The 15293-nt window shown below is 36.5% G+C and overlaps 1 protein-coding gene across 10 annotated transcripts in view; it reads left to right on the top strand.

Moving 5' to 3' along the window:
* The window catches only part of UTRN (utrophin), a 1623662-nt gene that overhangs the window by 319824 nt on the left and 1288545 nt on the right, over positions 1-15293 (top strand). Inside the window, exon 1 of one of the 10 annotated variants that reach the window (XM_049695371.1) lies at positions 12836-12901. The exons of the other annotated variants lie outside the window; for them this stretch is intronic. Within the exon in view, the coding sequence (XP_049551328.1) occupies positions 12851-12901 (51 nt within the window). The 5' untranslated portion in view covers positions 12836-12850. Of the gene's footprint in view, positions 1-12835; positions 12902-15293 lie in introns of those variants that run through there. 10 annotated transcript variants of the gene reach the window in all.

Genomic DNA, 15293 nt, shown 5'->3' with positions numbered 1-15293 from the left:
GTACTGCTGTATACTTATACATACATGCATGTGTACACTTTTCAAAATTACGTTTTGCATGTCCCGTTGAGTTTCTAGTATCTATGGCTTGCCGTGTTTGTGGTTTAGTTAATTATTTTCATCATCTTCCTGAAAAGAGAAAAATCAGTAGGAAACTTTTCTCTTTAATATGGTGTCACATATGACTGTAATTTATTTTTACATTTGCATAAGAGGGATATATGTGAATAAATGCACGGCTCCATAATTGCTGAAGTAAATCAGTCCCATGTAGGAAAAGCAAAACCCTATAGAACCATGTACAAAACTCAGCGTTTATTAAGAAAAAATTCCTAATCTTCATCCTTGTCAAGTGACAAAAATAACACCATTTAGTAAGTTTGATGTCCTTTATTCAAGGGAAGCAGTCCATGGATTAGGGGAGTACAGTGCCTCACAAGCAATGGGGCGCTCTTCCTCAGGGATTTGTGGCAAAAGTGAGTTGTATTGCATTTAGAAGAGGCAGTGTGGAAACAAGGGCATCGTTAGCTAGGAGGTCGGGATTTTCTTATAAGGCTAAAAGGTCCCGTTTTCTAGAGTAAGGTAAGCTAGCTGTGGCTGATGGTGATTGGTGTATGCTGTTTCCTTTACATGAGGTGTTTCCCATAAGGGCAGGCTGACTTAGGTTCAGATTTGTGACCTGGCTAGGGCCACTGGAGTGGCCTCCATTTTGCGGGTCCCAATATACGTATTATCTCTATCATCCTCTTATGCTGTTTTAAATGAACTCTAAAATTAGTATTGAAAAAGTCTCTCTGACTAGTTCCAATGGCTGATGTTTATGTCATTTTCGATCCAGAGATCCAAAATACAGAGTTTCATACATAGGTACAATAATGTTCTAAACTGAATTAGGCTTTTGGTATAAAATACCAGAGTGTTCAGGGTATAATGACCGCTCATCTGAGTGATTAAGAATTAAAAGAAGAAAATTCATAACACATGTGATATGATTTAGTTTTATAAACTGTTAATATCCTAATAATAATTCTAAGAGCTTTAAAATAAAGAAAATTATGATAGCTAGGTATATGTTTAATTATATATTTGATCATACATTTACTTTTAGAGGCCTAATTTATTTTTTCCCTAGCAGTTTTTTAGTTATATTTTTCCATAGTGTTTTTTAAAAAAATAACTAGCGTTTCATAACTCTTAGTTTATCAGACAAAACAGTTTTATCTCATTTCTAGTAAATAGTGATAATGAATTCAAATCTAGTTGGCATAGATTCTCTGAAGTCTTGGAAATATATCCATACCAGTGATTAAACTGAATTCTTATTCTCATGTAATTTTTTTTCTTGAGGACACTATAAAGAATCATTTTGTTTGTCCTAATTATTATGCATAATTTTGTTCATCTAGTGCAATAGAATTGTAGTTTAACTTAAATAAGTAGTTATAGAACTTAGATACTGTTTAATTATAAAGCATTTGGTTTGAAGATGTGTTTAAATTTAATGGCTCCAAAGACAACTTTTGTATTCCAACTTAGACCTTGCACCTAGTTCAATTTGAAAATAGAGAAAACACGAGGATTTATATACATGACGCAAATATGATCCACGTGGTAGATGGTGCTTGGCGGTATTAACAAGGTAGTTAATACAAGTCAACAAGGTAGGTTGACCCTCGCTCTTTGATTAATAACAGGAGACAAAATATTAAGGGTTAGAGCAAATAACTATGAATCTGAAGAAAATAAAATGAACCAGAGAAAGCAGCCTTAAAATTGGTAATTAACAAATTCATGCTGAATAGAGGGGATGTTGGGGATTAAGGGAAAAAAAAATGGAGGGGAGGGAGACATGTAGAAAGCTGTGTTGGTCAGTGTTCTGAGCTGCTGGGAGCATGGTCCTGACTGGCAGCAAGTGGGAGATGCCCATAGGTTGACTGCTAGAGAGGGGAGGAGGGAGAAAGCACCTCTTTAAAAAAATGTATGTCAAACTGGTGTTCATTGGTCCATCACATTGAATCAACACACCTTTATTGAAAACATTATTTAGCACACGCTAGGGGGGCACATTTCTCTTATTCTTTGAACTTGAAAACCTTTTCTTGTTGATCTTTAATATGGCTCATTGAACAGATTCTGTTTTACCTGATTAAATAAATGGTAACAAGACGTAGGTCCACTTCTGTTTTACCGTACATACTTAACAGTTCACTTTGTCAAATTTCTACCCCCTCTACAAGATTAAGAAAATTAGTGAAATGTAATTTATTCAGCTTGAAAAGTTACTGAGGCATATATTTTCCCACCTTCTTAACCATCATTTATTTGTTAGAAGCATTCCCTGAAGTGTATGATGAGTCAACATTTTTTTTTTGGCCTAAGTCCAGTAAAATCAAAGCATTATTTAATTTAAAATGTTATAAATCATGTGCATGTTAATGTTCTCTTCTTAACATTTAACTGGAGATCTTTTTTCTCAGCTCACCAAAATGTTTCTAGGTTCCTCTGTGGCTCTCTGGTATTTGAACAGAGAGGCAACTAATTAGAATAATAGAACAGCATGATCGTCATTCCTGCATTTTTATAGGTTTTTTTAAAGGGAGTTTTTAAAGGAATCTGTGCCAAAAATGTATTACATTACTAAATATAAGATCCATACTCTTCCTTAAGGCACTTTTTCACCTCGTTATCCAGACACTCCTTCATTCTCTATCATAATACGAGTCAAGAAGTCAGTTGTTTTACCAAGTTAAAAGAAAAAACTCATGCATAAAAATTCAAACTGCTAAAACAAATATATCAGGGGGTGGCTTTTAATTTGACAGAAGATCTTCTACATTACAAAAGAATTTCCTGAAGATTACGTTAAATAGACAACTCCCTTGGAGTGCTGAGAAGCAAATCAAAGAACGTTCCAAGTTTTAAACATGTTCTTTTATGGGCACACCTGTTCCTAATATTCATGCGTAAATGGAAGCTATTTACATGTGTGTCCCAGTGTGAGGGGTAAGTGAAAACTGGTGAATTGCTAATGTTGGAAAAATAGTCAAGATGGTTTCGTCTACTCCTGCTATATACTATTTTACTCTTTGTGCAGCTAACCTCTCATCCTTTCATCTCACTCCCAGAGGAGTGGGTGGGATGGGAAGTGAAATCTCACTCTAAGAAGCATACTCTGTGGAAAGAGAGGAGACTATTAAATAACACTAAATTTGTTTTTTTTTTCTTCCTATTCTAGTTCTTAGTACCCTTAGATTGAAATAATCTATTTTTGTCACTCAAGGAAGTTTTTAGTAAATTGATCTATTTAATTGGATCCTTAAAGCCCATAGGATTTATAGCAGTCATTTCTGTGAATTGTGAATCTGCTCACATTTGTTTTTCGTGAAATTGTGGAAGGATTTTCCATGTATTTTCATGGATAGCTCTGAATGTGAGCTCCTTCAAAGTAATACTTTCATGGATTTTTTTTTTTAATGGTACCTATTACCTGTACCTGGTACCTTGTACCTAGTACCACATGATAGTTGCCTGAATAAAGGACAAAATATATTGCAGTTGTCAGACTTTATTTTACCTCTGCTGTTTCACTTAATCTCAACACAAATCTATGCAGTTGGGTTATTATTAGAATATTCACCTTATATGGAAATAAGTGGACTTGAAGACAACTGTTGCCCAGTGTCATACAGTGAGTTGACTTTAGACTTGCCATGTTGTCATTGACTCATGTACCATTCACTGGCTTTTCTTCCCATTCTCCCCTCAGTAGTACAAATTAAAAAACTACAGTCTTTTATTCTAATTATTGTGAAACTATACTAGTCATTCATTCATTCATTATTTTGCAGTTATAGTACAAGTGTAAGTAGTTCACTATGATGATCCATTCCTCATTTGTTTGGAAAATTCACCAAGACCAGGAGGGAGAGACTTCAGAGGGGCAAATACATACAATTTAGAGATAAGCTCTATTTTGTTTTAATGTTAAAATTTAACTTTTTATCCCGTTGCAGTATTTACTCAACTGTCAGTAAAATGATAAATCTTCTACCTCATTTCACAAGAGGGCAGCACTTTCTTTTAAAATTTAAAGTATGACTTAAGAAATAAAGTCAAATTAACTTTTTCTATCTTGAAGTTAAACTTGAGTGGTTTACAGAAGGACTAGCACCTCTCTTTCTTTGGGGAAATTTATGAGTCAGATAAGTACAGAATTTTGGAGTAACTTCGGATCCTTTCTGAAAATGGAAAGAGGGATTAAAGCAACCCCTAGAATTTTTTACTTGAAAGTTGAATTAGATGAACTCCTTTAGTAACTTTGTAATTGTATAAGAGTCTACCAAGATCATGACTTTCTCTTCAATTATAAAATCACATTAAGGGTGTATCATTTTAGTAGATTCTAATTGTTTTACTCTTGTCAATTAAAAACTATTTATTGAACAATGGCGGTATGTTAAGCAGCCTACAGGTCACTTGAGGCACAAATTAACTTTTTCTCCTTCTCTCAAAGAGCTTACTCCCTAATGAGGTGAAAGGAAAGGTAAAACAAATTCACAAAATAACCTCTAAACAAAACAAGTTATGTGTAAGTAAAATACAGGATAATAGTGCAGCATAATGGAGATAGCCAATGTGGAAAGGAAGTTATTGAGTTAAAACTATAGTACAGGCCTTTGAGTAGAGGGTGGAAATTGAATTGGAACTTGATGGCTGAATAAAATTTGGACAGATAGAAAAAAAGGAGGCTATTATTTAAGAGAAAAGAATCCTATCAACAGAGAAAAAGGCAAGTATGTATTAGAGAAAGTTAGAAAAGCACATCCTTGAGAATATTGTGAGGAAATAACACCTGGAATGTATAGCAAGGCCACTAGCCACATGTGACTATTTACAGTCAAATCAAAATTAACTAAAATTAAACAAAATCAAAATGTAGTTCCTCAGTCACACTAGCCACATTTCAAGTATTCGATAGCCATACTACTCTTTTGGACATCAAAGATAGAGAATGTTTCCACCATTGCAGAAAGTTCTATTGAACAGGGCTACATTACAGTTTAGATATTTTGGGGTTGGGATTTGGAGAGCCATTAAATAAAGATAGAAGGGCTGATACGATAGTATCAAGAACTTTTGGTAAAAGTGGCAGTATGTTTTTAAAAAATGAGATCAATCTTATTATTTGGCTTTCTTGTTAATTATAAAGGCATCGTGCAGTAGCAACATCACTTGGGTATTAGTTTAGCCTCCCAGCGTTATAATTTTGATGCCAGGACTCCTTTTATAAGCATAAATACTTGATTCGGTGTTGTGCTCTCAAAGGCTCTATTACTACAATCGTCTCGTAGTTTTATTTTAAAGTTAAAACACCTGCCAGATCAAATTTTGGGTTTAAATTGTGCTCTAAACCCTTGGTTTGACAGTATTTAATATGGAGCTAGAGCTTATAAACCTCCTTCAACTATTTGATATAGCCTTAAACAAGAAGTTGCCAGAGCTTGGTATCCCAATGTTGCTTCACCTGTACTGGTCCATTTCCTGCAGTATTTTGTTAGAACATCAAGGTTGCCTTCTCCAGACACAATAAGCAGGGCAGGGTCCACGGTCTTTTCTCTCTCACTACTGTGACTTAGATCCATGAAAGAAATTGCTGTTTGTAGTTGCAGCATCTCTTAACCATTAGTGAACCCTGATGCTCAAATCTCTCTGCCAACCTACTAGGTAGGATCACTTAGCCCAGTTTGAAAGATGAAGCCATACTTCAATTGCCTTGAACAAATCAGGCTAGATCTTTTTTGGGTGTATATCAATGGGTTTTATAAGCCTTCCCCAATTTTTTGTACCATTAGAATATCACAGTATTAGATGACAATAGGAGTACTGGTTTCCTTAGGAAGAGAATAGCTTGAATTGTATAATGCTTATTTAGACACAAAGTTATTACTTAAATAAGCTGGAGTTACTAGTTATAGAGTAACTTATGAGAACAAAAAGGCTTTGTCTCTGTCTCTTTGAGAAAAGTTTACCATTGACCAGCCCACTGCTGCTGAAGGCTTGCTTCTATTGAGGGCTGATTTGCTAGGATGTCAGACCATCTGGCACCTCAAAGCTTCTGAAGCTTTCAGAGGCAAAAATGATTGTCTCCGGTGGCGTTTGCTTTCCGATCTAATGAGGCCGCCATTTTTTAATAGCTATCTACCTAGAAAGATAAATGTGTTTTCCTTGGGAATTTTCCATCTATTTCTTGACTTATTTTTGTGTGGAAAACGTACCATGTGCCCATGGTAAAATGTTCACACAGTAGAAAAGACAAAAGAACGTGTCCCATTCTAGGCACTGGTATTTCCAGTCCTTCTCTCAGAGGTAACCGTCATTGCTATTTCCTTATCTCAGTCCAGAAATATTGTCTGTATGTCATATATTGTACCTTTACATAACTACATCAATCTCAATATATATATATATGTATACACAGATACACACACACACACACACACACACACACACACATATATTAGAGATTACTTCTTATCAGCACATAACTACCATCACCCTCTTTCCCATAGCTGTACAGCATTCCTTTGTGGGACTCCATCATAATTTATTTACATGGTTACCTACTGATGGACATTTAGATTGTTTTCAACTCTTTGCTACGTCAGATATGACTTACTGAGCATCCTTGTACATATGTGTGTACGCATGCTTGCAAATTAAATTCCTAGAGATAGAATTTCTGACTCAAAGTTTATATGCATTTTACTGTTTGATGAATATTGCTAAATGATCCCCAGCCCCAAGTTAGGCGGATTTTTAAAAGTCAACTCTGCTGCTGTTAATAATCTCCAGGAAATGTAATGGCTTAAGTTAATGCTATCAAACAGGAATTCCTCATTCTCTAGTCAGCCTACAGATTTTATTATGAGCTGCATAATGCATTGTCTGGGTTCACTGTCTATAGAGTACTTTTCTGAAACTTTTTGGGACAGAAACAAAGACATAATGGAGAACTCTGTTGCTTAGTGTAAATATATGAGGGAATGGAGATAAAGGTACAGAAAGTAAATAAAATTAAAGATTCTCGGGGGGGAACAAAGGATGATTATACTCTATGACTTTGAGAGGAGCCATATTTGTAAGTATAAATGGTTCATGGGATAAGTGTTATTGACTGGTTATTGTTGAGACTAGTGAGGGTGAATCATGGTTAAGGAGTCGAAGTAGGTTTGGGGTGTGATTTTGCAGAGAATTCCAAATGGGATGCTAAGAGGGAAGATGGCAGGAACATGGATCAGAGTTGAAGCAGTAACTCAGCTCTGAGTGGATTGGCCTGCAAGCATCACAAAAGCCCTGCTTCTTTTATTATACACATAAGCATAGCTGACCTCACTGAGTAAGTCTGAACTTCTTCGGGGTTCACTGAATGTCCAGTTTTTTAAATACATATTCAGATTGTAGAAACACTCCCTCCTGGGAAGAGTACCAATGTGTTACTTAGGAGTGAAAACAGCACCTTCAATTTTGATTTATCTTGACACATTCGTTGTTATTAATAAAATTTGTATTTCAATTTTGGCTTTAATTTTCTCAATCTGGGGAGCTGAGGAAAGTGGAAAACCCTTAGAAAATCTTTAAGGGCGTTCTCCAAAGCCCTGTGCAATTTGGTTGCGTATCCCACAGGCTTGTGCTGTCAGTACACATCTGGAATTGTGAGGTTCGGCTGTATGAGATGGTTTCAGTCTTGTCTGATGCTGCATATTTTTAGGAAGGATATGGTTTTGAAACATTAACATATATTGGCATTATTTTTAGTCACCTAATAAAGTGCTGTCTGAATCATTAAATATTTAGAAGGTTGCTCAAGGCTGACCCCTGCACCTGCTTGGCTAATTCAGAAGCAGATCAGCTGGCATTTTTCTTCCTCAATCCCCACTGCACCCATCCACTCCCCTTAAGAAAAAAAAGCTCTTTGTGCCTTTAAAAATGTCTAGTAGAGTCTTCTGGCTGTAGGTTATGGAAATACTTATAGAATCTTTTTCTTATGAGTTATAATTTTTATTTCCCAATTACTACCTGCATAATTATCAGAAGAGATGACATTATTGAAGAGATGAACATTAAAAATAACTCCTTGGGTACAAAGCATATTGCCTGAACTTCCTGGGATAAAAGGAGAGTTCCGCCTTTCATCAGGGGGCTCAGGCCTCCATTTTAGATGGAACCTTCTGCCCTTTAGGGCTGTATATTACTTTAAATAGCTACCAGCTGACAGACTTGGTTGCTGGCTGATGTTAACTAGAAAACTGTAATGTAGTCTCCCCTTAATAGAACCACAGTGGCAGTAGACAATGAATTGAAATCTCAGATCATGATTGGGGTGTAGAGTCTATGTTGGTTTGAAAATAAACCCCAAGTTAGGAAAGTTATGAAAAAGATAATTGTGTATATTCCTTTCAAAGCCATTATAATCTGGATCTTTCCTTAAGTCTGAATGGGTTTATAATAAGTAAACTTTTCTACCCATGCCTGAAGCTCTTCATTTTGAATAAAGCCATGATGTACTGATTTATTTGTAGTCACCTATTGACCTCCATATGCTTTGTTTTAGAGGCTCCCAAGAAGCCTTTCTTTTCTTTTCTTTTTGTTCTTTATCTTGACCAATATAAAGAGAAACCTGTTAGGTTTTGCATAGAAAACATACTTTGTCGTTACAGTGTTTATAAATGTGAAGTTTATGTTTAGTGAGAGGGGTACTTTAGGATCCACTATATGGGTAAGGCATAAATTGTTTTCCAGCAAAGCATTTAGACTTCTCTTTTTGCTTATATTTGACTGAACCCTAAAGAATGTCTTCTTGCCTTGATGAAATTGCTAAATAGTAAGTCATCTTTTAACAAATTAAATGAAATATAGCTTTTAAGTGTAAAAAGATTTTAAATTAGCCTAGCCTTTGAAAGTTTTTGCCAAAGCCGTATGTACATTTAGGTCTCTTCATTTTGGCAGTGGAATGTGGTTTTTATTAAGTAATTTAGGTTTAGATTTTACTGATTCCTTTATTGAGTTTTCCTGTGCTTCTCTCTGGTTCGGTAACCTCTTTCTCATGGAACTGTGTTGTCTATGTTTGAGGCATGGCTTATTTAACTGGAGAATCTTAGGATAGTCAGTGTTTGTTGATCTGCTACAAACAGATTGATAGTATTATATTATGTTTATTCCACTTCTCGAAGGTTTAGTGCACAATTTATTTGCACACTAGTTTAGACTGGCAAAATGTCAACTACTTCAAATTTCATCATCCAATTTACTAAGTCTCTCTAGTGATGCACTGCTTTCATTGGGGGCCTGTATTTTTTGTTTTAATGATTACAGGATTACAGGAGATAATTTATCGAAGAGGTACTTGGTTTAAGAAAAAGAAAGGGCTATGGAGATGTAAGGAATATTACCAAGAGGTTATTTTGTATACAGAGTTTAAACTGAGAAAGTATTCCTATTTATAGATAGCAAACACAAATACATAATAAAATGTGCTCACAGTTATCAAAACAATTCACATTTACATTTTACAAGTCTTTCTTCTAATGTGTCACTCAGTTATCAAAGAGCACAGTACTTTTGAATAATATATTAAATGTTTAGCTATTTGAATTTTATGGAATATCTTTGGACTTTTACATAAATAAGTTGTCTATTGTTAATGTCAGTTATACCTCAATTTTAAAAAATAACACTTTTAGTTGCTTTCCAGTGTTTTAGTGAGGATATAGTTACCCTCTTATTAAAATTAGGTGAGCATTTAAAAATTTTTTCTTTGGAATGGTTCCATGTGTATCCACTGAGTATTTTCCTCCTGAAAAGGGCATCATCATAGCTAGGTTCATCTGTATCTTCCTAGTGTTTGATATTTTATAACTGTGAGTAGGGAGCTTTATTTAAGTATTCCCTTTTCTCCCCAAGCAGAGGATGTCAGTTCTGAGAATGGGTATCGAGCATTTGCAGGGAGGCGAGTGGCTGGCAGAGGCTCTGGCTTCTGGACACTCCACTCTAGAATTCATGTGAGAACATGCTTTTCCTCTCTTTCCTTATGCTGTCTTGATCTCTTCTAAGACTGAAGTGCCAATCATGCTAATAAAGTTTCCCCTGCTCTTGTCTTTTGGGAAGATTCCCTAATACACTGCTGCTTTTCTCTGATAGATTCGCCTTGTCTAAGGATACAAGATATCCGGGGCTCTAATGATACCCTTCTTGTCTTGGTATAAAAACCCTCTAAACATAAGACTGTTTTTAAGAGAAAGACTGTGGTATTCTCTGTTGTTACAGAGAGTTTTTATTTAATTCACTCTTCTGATATGTGCATGGGGGGTGGCATGTTTGCACATGTCTCTGATCACAGTCATCCAGCACCCTGGGTGGTAGTTGGAAGTTTGCCCAGCTGAGAAAGATTGTTCTTTTTTTCTCTCTCCTTTATTTATTTTTTTGTGATGGTGGTGCTGGAGGTGGTATTGGTGCTGGTGGTTCCTTTTGTCTTGTATTTATGTAAAAAGTTTATTTGTTGCTGCTGAAAGATCTCAGCATGTGGCCCCAGAGCCTTCACAGATCTGGGTTGGCCTGGTCAATTTCTGTATAGTTTCTTCTCTCTGTTTCTGATGATTCGTCATCATGCTGATGTCAGTGCTTTCTTTCTGGATACAAACTGCACAGATTAATTTTATTTATAAATTTCTGGACAATCAGTTTACCAAACTTGTTTTTGAAATTAGTAGTGTCTATCTATAAATCTGAATTGGGCACTTCGAGGTGAAACACATTCTGGTAAAAATCTCATAAAGCCAGCTTGCCTCTGGAGACATCTTGGTTTTTATGAATAAATGATGAAAATATTTATGAAAGCTTGTTAAATTTTGTACAGATCCGCATATGTAAAACACATGCTATTTAAATACTGATATGGATAAGTTGAGAATGACATGGAAAGAAAAATGGTTTGCAAATCCAAAAAATAGTAACTAAATTGTATGCTGTTACCTGATAGCATTTTGTTTTTTTCTGTTGTTAATAGAATCTCTTTCTCCTTATGAGTGCTAACAATTTTGATATTTAAGTAATTCAAATAGCCTTTTAGGAGATACACATTCTAATATCAGGGTTATTTTTTCCTTTCCTCTATGCCCTGATGCAAAAAACAAACTTAGTTATATTAAGATTAACATCATTCCATTTGTGAGAGTGTCACTTTTATGAGCATTACATATTTATGATGAAATTCTGCACACAACTAGAGAAATATGTTTCATATGAACATATCTGTCATACTTTTATTGTTATACTAAATAACTCTATAATGCAAAAAGAAAATCACATTTTTGCCTTGGAATGATGTCCATAGTAGCAGTGCAAATGTCCATAATAGCAGTGGATTCAACATTTTCTTTGAAAGCATTTAAGCTCTTAACACTTTGTAGAAGATAGTGTTTCTCTCGGTGCCAGTAATAATTTAATATCAAAATGGAGGGCACATTTAAAAATAACTGGTTATTACTCACATTTTGAGTAGTTTCTCTTATTAAGTTTTATTTTGGAAACAAGTATATTCCCCACATGAAAACAGTCAATGAGATTAAGAAAAAAGCAACTTTCCTTTAAAAGGATTTTCCCCATCCACTTTACTGTCAAAACCTTTTTAGAAATAATACAATTGACCACACATGTTTTGTTTGATGATTTGTATTGTTCTGTGGACCCAGCCCTTTTTATTTTCTTGGGTGGGCTCCAAAGTGGAATATGGATCCTGTGATCATTCAGGATTGAGATAATTTGAGAGATACTGTACTGCAGTTTGGGGCGGGGAGGCCTCCAGGAAGTGGGAGTGAGCTTCACTTTAAACTGTGTGTGAGGGGTGGTGGAAGGGAGGATGCTGATTAAAATAATAAACAACTGCTGGAAAGAGAAGTGGATTACCACACTCCTGTCAGATCGGCGAGCCAAAGCTGATGAGGCGCCCTCCCTGCCGCAAACTCTGCAAAGGGGACCATGAGACCTGCTGCTTAAACTTTTCTCCCGGTGGCTAGAACAGCTTTTTAAATAACTTAGCTCTGTTGCACTGACACAGCATCCCTCAGGCATAGCTTGATTTAGGGAAATGGATTGAAACTAGTTTGGTGGTTACCATAGCAACGCAGGCTGCCAGTGTCTGGGAGAGTGCAAGCCGGTGGTCTCTTGTCCCATGTTTGGGTGTTTCTTCAGACAAGAGTGCCCTCCTTGCTGTTCGAACTCTACATAAGTCATGCTTTTTGAAAACTGGCTCCTTACCCAGGATTTTTTTTTCTTTTTCTTCTTGAAACTAGTCTGAATGGAGGAAGTTGGTAATACTTGGCTCTTTTTTTTTCTTTTTTCTTTTTTTCTTTTTTTGCCTTCTCTCATGCAAGTTTCCAGGATATAGCTTCTTTTTTGCTTTGTGTAATTGAGAACAAACTCTAAGCTTGGGGCCCAGGAGAGAACAGTTGTGGGCTGCAGGTCATTAGTGAGGTGAACAGAAGGGAATCCTGGGCTTTCCAGAGAAAAAGGAGACCATGCCAGCCTCGTGGAACGCGGCTACCAGAGAACATACAAGCAGGTCTATTCCTTGCGAACTCTGAAGTCCATGAAATCCTGGACCCACGGTGGGGTGGCTAAAATGTCCCAGCACAAGCTGCTGCTGCTCATGGACCATAGCTCAAGGGCAAGGCTTGTAAAGGATTTTACAAAGGATTTTAAAGTATAGCCAGAAAAGATACGGTTTTTAGAAGTTAAACGCTGTTGTCTGAAGGAAGTTTGCCGGAAAGATGTAGGCTTCAAGGGCTACTGGACGATGATTGGTCTGAACTTCAGCTTACGGGAATTGCTGACAAAATTTGAAAAGGTATGCAGAAAGCAGACTTCATCAATGTACTTTTTTCTTTCTTCCTTTTCTTGTCTTTTTTTTTTTTTTTTTTACTATGCATTTAGATGGCAGATAGTCTATTGATTCTGATTATTTAATATAACTTCTAAGGCATTTGATTTGATATCCTCTTAAAAAAATTTTGTTTCAACTAAAGATCAAGTTAGCAATCTTTCCTTTGGTCAGGAGGGCTTCTCATGATGCCTGTCAGTTTTAGAATTTCACATCAGAAGAGATCCTTTGTACTCAACCCGGCTGGTAATTTAATTGAAAGTTATTTTGGAAAAAAACAAAAAACATAAAAACAACCAGCAACAACACTGGGTTTTAATGCCAAAGTCTGACTTCATCAGGCCTGGGTTCTGTTTTCCATACCCCTCAGGTTTATCTCCCTGCAGTGGCCGAGCACTGACTCTCCCAGCCTCCTTTCTGAAGATTCAGTTCTGAGAGTCAGGAGAGGATGCCTCATAGTGACAATGGCACATCTGACCTCAGACTTCTCCTCTTTCTTTCTGGTTCTGTCTGTCTTAGATGTAGAGTGCTTGTGTGCACTGTAGAGCTTTAATGCTTGGATCATTATTTTTGCATTTAGTTCTTTTTTCCATGGGAAAGTTCTTGGCACACTCCAGGACTGAGTCTAGGCCGCCAAAGGCTACCTTACATTTACAGTTAAACAAAACAAAACCTCCATGTGCTGCTCATGGGCTTCTGCCTTCCATAGCCTTTGGAAGCCAAACACCTATATTCTTTCAACTTCCCATCTTTAAAGAAAAGGAAAGGGATGAAGTACTCTCTGTGCATAAATCAGTCACTTATCATTATTGTTAAAGACGTACTCTGTGGCTGCCACCACGGATACCCTGTGGTTCATTGCAAGTATAAATATAAGCAAGACTGTACTGAGTCATTTACAGAATAATGCGCTTTTTCTTACAACACCACAATTGCCCGGGGAAAAAGGCATAAACCGTGTCACTTGAAAAGTTTGAAAGCTCTTCCAAAACAATTGCAGTCATTGCTTGCCTCCTGATGGTAGAAACAGTGCAGTGGGAAGAGGGTGGAGAAAGAAGAATTCGCTTCTCCTGGTTGAATGCTCCCTCCTACCCGGTTCTCTCCCCGCACCCCAACTGTCATAGTAAGGACTGTAACACAGGGTTCACTTTGACCTCTCCCTTTAATATGTTATTAAGCACCTACATTCCTGAGGGTAAAGGGTGGTTCCTGGTCAACTTGCTCACCGTTTAGAAGGGGTGGAGGAGGTTAGAGAAACTTTCTTTATGGCAGCTGGTAATAGCAGGTGACAAACTTTATGACCGGTCTGTTAGCTTGGTTTGTATAGATTGTCTGTTTCTTCCTAAAAAGGTATATAGGGCATACGTTACATGAATAATTCATTACTTAGACCCCCTGAGAGGCCGTAATTGTGGTCAATAGCTGGCCTTTTGTATTGTAATTGCTGCTATTAGTCTTGAAAGCCTAGGTCAGATACCAGAGGTTAGTAACCTGGCTCAGCTTTTTGGCTATTTTCTTGACAAAGTTACCAGTTCTGGTCATATTAGTTTCCTCCTTTAATTCCTAAACCTTAGTATCTGCATATTTCTTATTTTTTCTTTTAGTAGTTAAATTGACAGTAAAAGAAGCCTACAGGCCTAGTCCTGTCAAAAGCTTGATTTGGGATTTTTTTTTTTTTTTTTGAGACAAAGGGCAAATTCAGAGAAACAGTCTTGCTGCCATTCACAGTCTGAAGTTCTCCATACATGTTTATTTTTGTGTTAGACGCCTTTATAAAAATCAATGTGAAAGTTAATCTCCTTGCCATATTTCATTTGTAGGAAGTTGTCATACATGAATGTATTTTTCTCCAACTCAATTTAAAAAAAATCCTTTGTGTATTTTCACAAAAGCTGTCTCATATATTTAGCCTATGCTACATTGATTCATTGCCAGGAAAACTGTATTATGGAAAGGTACCACTACCTCACACCTCAAATACAACTACCTTCCCCCAACTCTGAAAGCAAAAATGCCGGTTCTAGGGAATGACCAAGGCTTACTGCTCCAATGCAAAAGCCACATGATACCTTTGGAAGCTAACGGTCTTCCCATAGTCCCTTTATTTTCAGTTTCCTTAGTCTTATCTTTTCCTCAATATTAGTGATCTGCTTCTAGAGCAGATCACACGGTGATTTAACACTTGGTGATTTAACACTTTTCTTATCAGTAATTATAATAGTTCAAGCTGATGTTTAAGTTCCCAGAGCAAAAGGTGTTTTGCTGGATTCCTGAAACCATTTCAGGCTTTAAGAAAACTAGAGTACAAGGTTGGGATTGTCGTGGGTCTTCCAATAATGTTAATCTGAGAAGTTGAAGA

Source organism: Orcinus orca, chromosome 12 (genome assembly GCF_937001465.1).
Source record: "Orcinus orca chromosome 12, mOrcOrc1.1, whole genome shotgun sequence".
In the NCBI taxonomy this organism is placed as follows: Eukaryota; Metazoa; Chordata; class Mammalia; order Artiodactyla; family Delphinidae; genus Orcinus; species Orcinus orca.
This window is presented reverse-complemented; position numbering and strand designations above follow the sequence as displayed.